This window comes from Epinephelus fuscoguttatus, linkage group LG21 (genome assembly GCF_011397635.1).
Source record: "Epinephelus fuscoguttatus linkage group LG21, E.fuscoguttatus.final_Chr_v1".
Classification (NCBI taxonomy): domain Eukaryota; kingdom Metazoa; phylum Chordata; class Actinopteri; order Perciformes; family Serranidae; genus Epinephelus; species Epinephelus fuscoguttatus.
The window spans coordinates 27,030,550-27,042,032 of NC_064772.1; the positions used below are offsets into that span (position 1 = coordinate 27,030,550).

Sequence of the window (11,483 nt, forward strand, 5' to 3'; positions counted from 1 at the left end):
GCAAAGATAAAGGAGAGAAAAAGGGGAGGACATACATTATAGGCCAGACCCAGAGTGGAATAAGTTTATTGGAAAAAAAGCACTGTCCATTACATTTGTTTTTCCCATTAGTGTTAACCAACACCAGAAATGTGCCTCCATGTGGCACCATGTCATGTGGGCTTTTGTGGTCACTTTAGGCCCTGACTCAACATTAACAGATGCATCGTTTGAGCCAACGGCCTTAAAAAGGCAACAGCTAAATGTTATCAGGATAATTCTCCCTGAAAATGGCCTTACACTTCCTTTTAACTTTCCCTGTCAAGTGTTTCCAGAAGCTTTAAAGCTATTATGCTTTCCATGGTCGCTTGCTAGCATGAGAGCTGCTCAGCATTCCCAATGATATCATCCCGAAACCCGTGGGTTCAAGAGGGTTTGAACGTTTGACAGCATTCCCGAGTGAATTCCACAACTCCCATGTGATCCCAGGAGGCTGAGCAGGAACTCTGGAGCTGTTTGGAGAGGGATTCCACCCGGTGTTAGGAGACATTGCCATGAGAGACCCCTTCATTCAGACAAATCGCACATCTTTTTCTACCTCACAAAAAGCCTGTGAAACAGTATCTGAACTATTTACGACCAGTACTCTGGTATCCATGTAGGTCTCTGAGGTGTTGTGTGGGTAAAACTATTCAAACCACATGCTTTTAATAACATCTTAATGACAGATAAATGGATGACATCAACACTGTTTGTGGCAAAGGGTGAGCCAGGTGCATTTTCATCTGTTTGCAGTGGTCTGGTGCTGTGCCTCTACACGTTTTGCCAAGTCTTTCTCTCTCGTTACTCATCCTACACTTTGTCAGAGGTAGGACAGTCATAAGATACAGTGTCATGTGTTTTTACAGCTGTTTCAATAGTCATCATGGTCTAAAAGAGAGCACTAACAAATCTGTGTGTAATGAATGTTACTGACCTGGTCCACTCGGGTCACTGACATCACTTCACATATAGCAGTGGTTAAATGCCTTAAACTCTGTTTACTCACAGTGTATATGCAGGGTTAATCACTTTTTTTAAGCCAACCCAAATGTCTTTCCAAGAATAGTTAGACATCTTTATTTAACACAAACACACCATGTAACCAACGCAACCAACTGCCACTGAAATGCCAAAAACCATCTCATTAAATACTGGAAACTGACCGTGTTTTTGACTGTGATGAAGTCAAATGTGGTGCGGACCAGGGAGGGGGCTGAAGTGTTGAATTTAGCGACACAGAAATGAGGCGATAGGGCACAAAGGTCATAAAAGCCAAGTGTTGTTGCAGATCTACTTAGACTGTGGTGCCCAAAATAGTTTTAGGGAGCTGTGCGTCAATGTTTGCTCCACTTTGGGTACAGACTGTTTGTAGAGGAACAGAATCTTGGTCTGCAAACACATGCACACAGGCACAAATGCAGTGTTATGACTTTAGGACTTTATTAACACCTGGAAGTACATGCTTGAGTTGCTGTCTTCTCCTTTGAAACCTGGGAAGCCAGCAGGGATACAGAGGACTGAGAAAGAGAGAGAGAGAGAGGACCAATCCAAACAACAAAGGAATGCTCTCCATCAGCCGGAGCTGCTGCACTCCGCTCTCCCACTTGCCTGCCGTGGTATGTGTAATTACTCCACAATTAAAGTGCCTGTGCTTGTGACTGTGTGTCTGTGTGTGCGTGAGCCTCGCAGCACTTGGTGACCACGCTCAGCCATGTCAACAATGTGGCCTGGACAGAAGAGCCAATTTCACACAAGTGAGTCAGGGAGTGAAAAAAGACGGGCAGAGTTGATACGAAAAGAAAACATTTTACTTTCCTGTTAGACGATGCTGCTGCTGCTGAAGAGAAACACACAGCTGTTCAGATTTCTCTCTCTGCATCCTCCATTTTTTTATGATCCCAGCTGAACTTCCTCTTACTTTCTTCTCCTTCTACTTTCTTTCTAACTGCCTCTGCTTTATAAATCACTTGCGTCTTCTTCTGAAATCCTCCTTCTCCTCCTCTCATTCCCTACTCTGACCACAGGAATGCTGGGTGACTGTCACTGCAGTACTGTCCACGTCATGCATAGTAATCACTGGGCCCACAAGGCACACACACAAACACAGCAACAAACACAAAACATTTCAGACTACAGTACGTTGGCATTTTTCTTTCCTTGCTATTTCTACATGTATATAAGCCTTGTTTTATGGAGCCCAACACAGACGTGACACATGCTGGACATGATATACTGTAAATGCCTGTCTATGCATTTCCCCTACATACTTTTACAGTCCCAGCCAGGAAATTGTTTCTATTTCTGCATGTCTAGTAAAACAATGACATGGAAAAAAGATACTGACAAACAAACATTTATAGCTGTGCATATATATGGGTTTGCATGTTTTATGAGCATAGTGGCACAATTTCTACATATATTTGGCTTTCCCTCTGCAGTTCCCCCCTAAAGGTGCCACCGTTTGTATCTCTAGTTAAACTTTACAGCCCAACAATATGTACTGGGAGTGTTGGCACAGTGGGCATCGTTTTCACAACACATGGCAATGCTTAAAATGGAAACATAAAATGCTGCTAAGAATGCAAAACATGCTACCTGTACTTCTCATTATGCGAAAAACACCAAGTGCGTCGTTAAAAACTCAGCTACAGCTCTCTGGCCAAGTGTTTACAATTACTGATGCTATGTAAAAAAGACTCCACTGCCATGATGTCGGGCATTTTCTTTCACAATTTTTTAACATAATGTTGGATGTATTAGTAGCCTGTAAACAAAATGTTTGTCCTTACTGCATTTTATAAACCCTTTGAAACCTGGAGCAACATTACTTTTCTTGTGCTGCTTTCAGATGCCTTTGAACCCTGTGCTAATTGGTAAATTATTCTCAAAAACATGGGGAAAAAAGCAATAAGCAACTTAGTAAGAAGTGTCCCATAAATTGCAAAAAAATAATAGATTTAGATTTTTTTTTTAAAAAAAATGGGGAAAAATTATATTTAGAATTATTATTATTACATACTTAAAAGTATGGTACAGAATTATTATAATAATTTAAGCAGTTTTTAAGGTCATGTCCTTGTTCTTTTTTCATTGCTCATTGCCTTCTTCCCATATTTTTGAAAGAAATCAAGCCCATTTGCTCAGGTTTCAAAGGGTTAAAATACCTGAAGTTTTGATGCAGTCATAACTTAAATATCTATACATACAAAAAAAATCTAAATAATCATGTAATATCGGATTAGGGCTTCCCCCTTGGCAAAAACGAATCTGTGATGTGGTCGGAACATTTTAAAGAATGACAGCTATTGTAATGTTTAAGATCTTGGAACTGTATAAGTGATATCTCTGAGTCATACGATCCTTGTCCAGGTCACAGCTTCCTGTGAGTCTCTTTCGTCATGGTGACCTTGCTGCTCCGCCATTTGATAGTACCAGTGTGGTATATTTCCATTATTTAACCCAAAAGGAAACGCAGGAAGATTAATCCAGACATGAAGCCAGAGCTGTGGTATGACAGGATGATGGTAAAAATGCCACTGGGCATGCTCTGTGATCTGAGCACCAGCTTCTTTCCCTCTTTTGGACTTTGTGTGCATGATATTGGGGGCTGAGAGAGTCGGCTGCATCCAAAGCAGTGACGTTCAAAATTCCAAAAAGTTCAAAGGTTTTATGTCATTCAAGGGCCATTCAAGGGTCCCTGGATCACACAGTATCTATCTATGTGTGTCCTTGAGCAAGACGAAGAAACTTGGTCAGCTAAAGAAAGAGCCATTTTCTAGCTGATGAAAAAAATTCTTATTAAAGTCACAAAGCAAAATAATACATTATTATTTAAAGTTATTTCATAGCATTATGTAAGTATTATCCAACAATGGTGGAGGAATCTGACCTCTGACCTGCGACCTCCACCACTCTGTGGGTCAGCGCACATTTGTCCTGTTGTGCAAACATATGTCATCTTGGTTTGCGGCCCTGTTCAGACAACAGCAGGTTGTTGAGTTTGATGACTATGTTGGCAAAGTCAGTGAGCTCCACAAAGTCAGAGGTGATGATGTTTACCCCGTCCACCCCCGGCCTCTGAGCCTCAACCCAGGAAATGATGGTTGGCAGGTTTCTAGAGCCACAAAAGGAGAAGGTATGTATTAGAGGGGAGACAGTTACACCGATTTTTGTTACACCAAACATGCTGTCACTTCAATTTCAATTTAAACTCATAACCCGACCTTGCGACTCAGATTATCTCGAGCCAAGTTTCTGCCTCTGTGAGATTTATTGTTATGTCTATCACGTTGCCAAACTCTAATCAGTTGTTCCTTGGCTGACTTTCTATCTGTCCACCAAATTCCATAAACAGCCATTGATAAGGTTTGGAGATTCAGTATCTTGATGTTGGAGAAAGTGGACCTAATGGAAAAACAGTTAAAGGGAGTGATATTTGTGTCTGTCTGTCTGTCTGTCTGTCAGTGAGAGACTACTTTGCCACTATTGTCTGAAAATCATTGCTTTGCATTCAAACACATTCTGTTTTGGTTCTTGGCAAAGCAATGACACACACACAGGCACACAAACACATGCCATGTCTCTGTAACTGTATCTTTCCAACACCCTTAAATTCTCCACTATGTCTGAACTGCCAGCAGAACAAAACCAGGAAGTCAGAATGTTTATCCAGTGGCGATAAACAATCCCATTTCCTCGGAAGTGCAAAATTAGGCCGCCTCCTGTCTCGCCAGAGAGTCAGTTCAGGAGTTTTATACCCTGGCATCAGTGGCAGTTTCTCTCAGATTTTGCGGGTATGGTGGGTATGTACTCTAAGTCAGGATTTCCGCTGTCATTTCCACTCAAAGCTTCGGCTCCACGAGCTGGGTGACTGCTGAAGTTTGTGCAAATAATCTAGTCCTTGCTTAGGAAATAAGGTCTCTTATCTGAGAGATGAAATGTGTTTCTGTTTGATCCTCTATAGTTTGGAGATGGATAAAGAGGATTAGAGCTTATCCTTAGTGAAATAAACCAGTGACGTGAAAGAAAATTGTAACAGAGAAGTCACACTTAGAAATGTGAGCTCAGACTTTTCCTAGTGGTAGCCAATCTGTTATAAGTGGATGAAACATTCAAATTTGTTTCATTACTGCACTACATCCTCCATCAGAGGGTGTGGTGGGTAGTAGATACACTCATATTCCCAAAACAGCTGTGCCAATCACAGTAAAGCTTGACAACAATAGCTCCACAAATGGAAAGACGCTTTTTCAGGAGATCGCATTGTTGTCTGGATGATGTAGCGCAGCACGATGTGAACACACAGCACCACAAGTCTGCAGCCAGAAGCAGATACTGTGGGTTTTTATTCATCTAATTTGTACTATGACAATAGAAATAATTATTTTTAAAATGCTGATGAAGCTGTTTCTATATGACGGCATCTATTAATGGTCACATTAAACTGTTAAATGTGACACAACAGCGTTCGCACAGATCAAGAACAGAACATGAAACGCCTCTTTTGCAAAAAGAAAGTGTGAAAGTCAGTAATAACACACAGTCATCTATTGGTTGTAGTGGGTTTCATTTAAATGAGTTCTTTACATTTTTGCATTTTTCTGTTACTGTGCATTTGCTCTAAGTATCTAGTTTGCTCTTGTTCATAATGCCATTTTCAAGCACATGTGCAAAGATGACAATCCGTTGTTACATGCATGAACTGTACTGCCCTCTACTGGCCACAGACTTACATAGTCAAATGGAGATGACTCTGCAAGAAGAGGATAAGGCTCACAGATGCCTGAGCACATACACACTCACACACTTGGGCTCAATTGCTAAATCTTAGACATGTGTTTGAAAGTTAATTCTAAGTAAAAACTGAAGTATCAAAACTATAATTAATGTATGTCACATCCTCAATATTCCACCACACCTCACTCAGTCACAACCTTCTAAAAACACCCAAACTCAGTTACTGACTTCTCCACCAGGTAGTTGCGCAGCCCCCAGACCAGGCCCTTGGCCACGGTGTTAACCCTGGGTGTGAGTATGGCCTGAGACACATGGAAGGAGCCCTGCTTGGCCCTTTCTTTCAGCGTAGTTTCCAGGAACTAGAAGAGAGAATGTCAAACACAAGCAGTTTAAACACAACATATCTAATCTGTATCACATCCTAATGTGAGATAGAGGTCTAAGCTGCTGACTTGTTAGCTTGAATCCTCCATCTCGTGCAGGTATCTGTACTGATTTACCACTGAATGTATGAATGACACAAGTATATATGGGGCGTTGTTGTTTTTTGACCTGTGTGAGTTTGTCGGGTTCGGTGGTGTTCGCCCAGGGAGCAGGGATCTTGTTGCCAGGCCACATGACAGGGATGCCCTGAGCTGATGGATGATGGTAGAACACAATCACCTGAGGAGACAAATAAATCAAAGACAGTGAGTAGAAAAGTTAAAAGACTGCACAGATGGGGTATACCTCATATAACAAGAGGTAACACTCAGATAGTCCCATGTTGACAGTCAAGTAGATATCAGGTCCAGCCCTGCACACAGAAATGGCTGGGCCCCTGAAAAGGTCCAGTATGTTTTGTTTTTACCCTGCAACAGTGGAAAAAGAAGAAGAAGGAGAAAAAGTAGAAGAAGAAGAAGAAGAAGAAGAAGAAGAAGAAGAAGAGGAAGAAGAAGAAGCAGCAGCAGCAAAGACTCATACCATTTGGATGCTGGTACAGCAAATTAAATTTCATTACTTATATTTAGGATGAACATGATTATTGCTGGCTCATTTTTACCCCCTTATGAGCAACATATGAAAATTATTTTAATTGCCCTATGTCCTATTTCTTCAGCTACATGCACTAACATGACAATATTTTCAACCTAGACCCCAAAGTTACTGTATAATAATGAGTAGCCCTGCATCTACAGTAACATCTAAACACTTGTACAGCCGCACATTATGGGCATCTGAGATAAAACTCATCTGCATCAGAGTTTAATATTCCAATAAAGTAGTTGTGACCATCATAAAAACACATCTGACTAGTCCACTGTTCACCACAGTGATTTAGCAGTGGAATAATAAGACAACTGATGAGGTGTCTTCTCTATAACATGTTCAACAACATAGTTAGCTGGTAATTGTGCAGATCTCTCCTCCTCTACTGTCTCTCCTCTGTCAGCTCCGCACTCTCTCCCTCTCCTTCTCCTTTGCCAACTAAGCCAGTCACAGATTAGGGTCATAGGAGCAGGAGTTAAACTGATAGTATGTATGAGACACAGACATGCACACAGAGCCGTGCTGGCCCAGTCGCAAAAATAAAATGTTTACGCACCTTGTATGTTTCTGCAAACCAAGGCTACGTAACATTTGTACATCAGACGCATGACGATGTTCAGATGGCATGTATATGAGCTGAGTTGCTCATCAGGAGGAGGAGGAGGAGGAGGGGATGGTGGATGGGGTGACACCTGCCAAGCAGCCGACAGAACATGTCCAGCTGTGTTTGTAGCCACAAAAGCGAGTGTTTCTTTCTTCTTTTTTTTTTAATGACAATTCGGGACATGTCCAGCTGTGCTTGTAGTGACCACACTGGGTATTTTAAACCAAAATATGTTTTCCTTCAACTAACCAAGTGTTTTTGTGCCTGAATCTAACCACACATTAGCCTCAGCTATGTTACAACATACTGTAAAATTTCATATTGAAAAATATAGAAACATAAAGTTACATGAAACGTACAAATGCAACATATCGGTGGTTTGCAGATGTACAGTGCCAACATTTGGAGACTCTGGGGATTGAGTTGAGCATGCAGATATAAAATGGATCACACCTTAATCAGGAAGACCACATACACACACACAGATGCATGTTCACATGGAGCTTCTGGTGACAGTCCAAATTTAAAACTATTTGAATGTATAAAAAGAAGAGAATGAAGACAGTGTCAGATGAGGAAATTGAAAAAGAAATGTAGGGCGAGCCAACACAAAAAGAAGAGTGTGAACAAAGGATAAAAGATAAATACACTGAAAGAAGAAAGGTGGTGTGGATGATGGAACAAGTGTTAATGGGATGACACTGACCACTAATTACAGCAGGGGATTACCTGACCACAGGGGTTAAGTGGACTGTCCAGTAAACACACACCTCCATGTTGCTTTTACTTGTACATGTGTATGAGCTCTAAGTGGTCTGAGATCACCGGAGTCAATCGATGCACTTTGATCTCACCTGATGTTTCTTCTGCCAGAGGTAGTCCAGAGTGATGCTCTCCACTGCACAGTTGTGACACAGCTTGCTGCCAAACACTTCCTGGAGCATGTTGATGAGGTACACATGATGCTCTGGGCCCATTGCGTAGTAGTGGTTGAAGTCTAGAAACACTACCTACATCAAACAAACATTAATCAGTTAGTAGGCACACTCTATCCGTCTGTGGTCATGCTTGTGTATTTGTGTTTAATTTAAACCATATTTCTCACCTCTTTCCTGTGCCTGCTCAAGAAGGAGTTAATTTCTAACAAGCCATCGCACACCTGTGGGCGAGAGAAGAGTGAAAGGTCGGGGGTCATTTGCTGCATCAAACCTAAAGGTCTGATGGTGACGCACTACTGTTAGCAAAACACTGAGTCATAAAGGGGACAGGTCAGATTTCAGGAGAGGGATGTTTACACCTAAACTCACAACCTTTGATCCCTGTCCAAGGCCATCTCCATCTCACTGCTAACAACATCAGCTGGAAACTAGAACACAACACTAGCAGAACACATTCAATGTCCGTGCTGTTGTATAATGTTGAAGGACAAAAGTGGAACGTGACAGATGATATAAAACACATCTAATCACAATAAGGGAGGACACAGAGGCAGACACAACAGCCACAATGATGTCTGTACATATTTACTCCACTGCTCACCTTGTGGCCAAACAGGCCGTGGATGAAGTAGATCTCATTCCCTGCCTCGCCCGGTTTGGAGGAGACCCTGAGATCAAAGTAGCGAATTCCTGCATCCAGCTGCTCTTTAAATGTCAGATTCTGGGAATACAAACATTATATATTACATGATGCATAACTACTGGCTACACAAACCAACACATCTGGTATTCTATAAAACATACAGAAACTCTGCCCAAAATATCACAACATAAGTCATCTGCAAGCTGCCAGGCTCCACAGATGGTTAGATGTGAACTCAGTACCTGGGTCATGGACCACTTCACCATGACTTTCTTAGCTATGACGCTGAACATGGTGGCGAGGTATTTCACGTATGCCTTCTGGTCGGGTCCCACAGGAGCATGCACATCCACCCAATAGGTGAAAGAATCATGAGACCCTGGAAATGACAAATGAAGATCCAAAAGAACAATTAACAGATCCTATTCAAGTCAGACTTGCAGCTGTGTTGTCACCCTTCCAGAGCTGACAGTGCTATCAATCCAGGTGTGGTGTAGGCTACAGATGGACGCAAAGAACCAAACCTCTTTACGCACGACAGTCTCACCTGGCACTGCAATGTGCTTGAGGGGCATGGCACTGAGCTTGGGGGGCAGCGAGCCCATCCAGTCGGCATTAGCATTGCCGATCCCTGCAGGTCGGGTCTTCATGCCACAAACAGGCTTTCAACAACCCCCCCCAACTCAGGAAACCGCTCTCCGGTGCAGATGCAATCCCGGCGACGGATACCAGTGCGCTCCCATCGGATAAGAACTACAAATTATCATCTTGCAGTGTCACAGTTAATCTACATGTACCACCGGTTCAAAACGCTTCCGACTCCCACCAGTATGAGCCGTGTCCTCGCCCGGTTTGCAGTAGGTTATTGCACGCGTCCCGATGCGCTGTTTTCCGACCGGCTAACCGGGCATCCGTTGAGAAGACCGGCTGCTGGCTAACGACCGCGATAATCCTCTTAGAGCAAAATTCCACTTGTTATCCCCCCTTCTCCTGTTTCTTGGCTTTACCTGCTCTGTGTGTGTGTGTGTGTGTGTGTGTGTGTGTGTGTGTGTGTGTGTGTGTGTGGGTGTGAAGACCACCCCTTGCACACACTAACGCACACACACACACAAGCACACATGAGAAAGCTGTCTTAATTTAATTAATTTAATCTTAATGTATTGTGGCTCAGAGTCGCGTGGACTGCAATGAATGAATACCTGAGCATTAATCAGCACATACAGATCATCTTATCTGTGACCGGGAAGTGATGAAGATGACACACACGCTCCTAGGCTGCATCAAGTCTGACATCAAAACGTGTGTGTGTGTGTTCAGGTGTTAATGATTTGATCTATTCTATTGTATTCCATTCTATTCTATTCAGTTAATCTATTCATTTCTTTTACTGGGCCTGTTGGAAATGTCTTGGAGGCTTGGTCTATCTACTGATCCACACTGACAACATTTAAATAGTCAATTAACATTTTAAACGTGTGTTTGTCTCATCATCACCATACATAAGGCCTATACAGTGTATTGGCAAATGTGAAAAAAAACTACACCACAGCCCGACAGCGCCATCTAGTGGTGCAACACATGAACTGCCAGTGTGTCCACAGAGGTTGAGCTCTCACTTATGTCACTTTCTTGTCATCCTAAACTTTCGTGTTGAGATTACTGTGGGAAACTAGGGGAGATATTTAGACTTGATATTGAATATTAGTGTACTTTATGTGAATTAGAAGAAAAAACAATTCGCCATTTCTTTTATAACAATGTATACCACAATATTTTGGGTGGATGTTCAACTTTATATAAGAAGAAAAATTGGGCAAAGAATACATTATCCCTTGTTTTGAAAGCCACGAGGTGGAAAAATATAGTATTTTTTGTATTGATTTTATTACTGAAAAAAATTCCACATCCACAAAAGCAAACAGGTGGACTCAAAACCTCAACAGAATGTGGCATAAGAGGCCTTAAAAATAAAAAGGTTATAAGGACGAACACTGAGCTTGATAAATTCCACATGAAATGAAAGACAGTATTTTGACTTTTACCACTTTTTCATATTTTTCTTATTTATTTTGTTTGTTGTTTTCTCCTGAATTTCTTCTCTGTTTACATGTACCCCTGGCATGTTCAGTTGTTGTGCATATAATGTTACTGTAGGCTATGTATTGATATTCCTTAAATAAAAATTTAATAAATAAATAAATAAATAAAAATAATAAAATAAATAATAACGATAAAACCGGAAACTTGGAACACTGCCTTTTTCAGTTTTAAGTAGCTACGGTTTTGGAACAAAACTAAAAAATACTCACCGGCAGCTTTGGTTGTCGCCATTTGTAGTTCAAATAATTTTGCCAGTTTGTTAGGGTGTTGAAACGTTAGCCTGTTAGAGTCAAAATGTTTTAGGGACACCGTAAAACACTAAAATACTACATGGCATATAAATATCAATTAGTTAATTACATTTTCAGCCGTTGTTGAATGTGTTTTTTCACTTCCGCACTCCCACAAAGCA

At 41.5% G+C, this 11,483-nt stretch overlaps 1 protein-coding gene across 2 annotated transcripts; it reads right to left on the reverse strand.

Moving 5' to 3' along the window:
- Positions 1-1,441: 1,441 nt before the first annotated feature.
- plcxd2 (phosphatidylinositol-specific phospholipase C, X domain containing 2) lies at positions 1,442-11,470 on the reverse strand. 2 transcript variants are annotated; one of them, XM_049565348.1, is made up of 8 exons: positions 11,281-11,470; positions 9,214-9,350; positions 8,930-9,049; positions 8,496-8,549; positions 8,245-8,400; positions 6,310-6,420; positions 5,986-6,116; positions 1,442-4,135 (listed from the first exon to the last, which is right to left on the reverse strand). In XM_049565348.1, exons 1-8 carry the CDS (start codon positions 11,300-11,302, stop codon positions 3,976-3,978), a joined length of 891 nt encoding a protein of 296 aa, XP_049421305.1. In that variant the 5' UTR covers positions 11,303-11,470; the 3' UTR covers positions 1,442-3,975. The 2 variants fall into 2 exon arrangements, with proteins under 2 accessions (XP_049421305.1, XP_049421304.1); XM_049565347.1 differs by lacking the exon at positions 11,281-11,470 and adding an exon at positions 9,519-9,634.
- Positions 11,471-11,483: the final 13 nt, after the last annotated feature.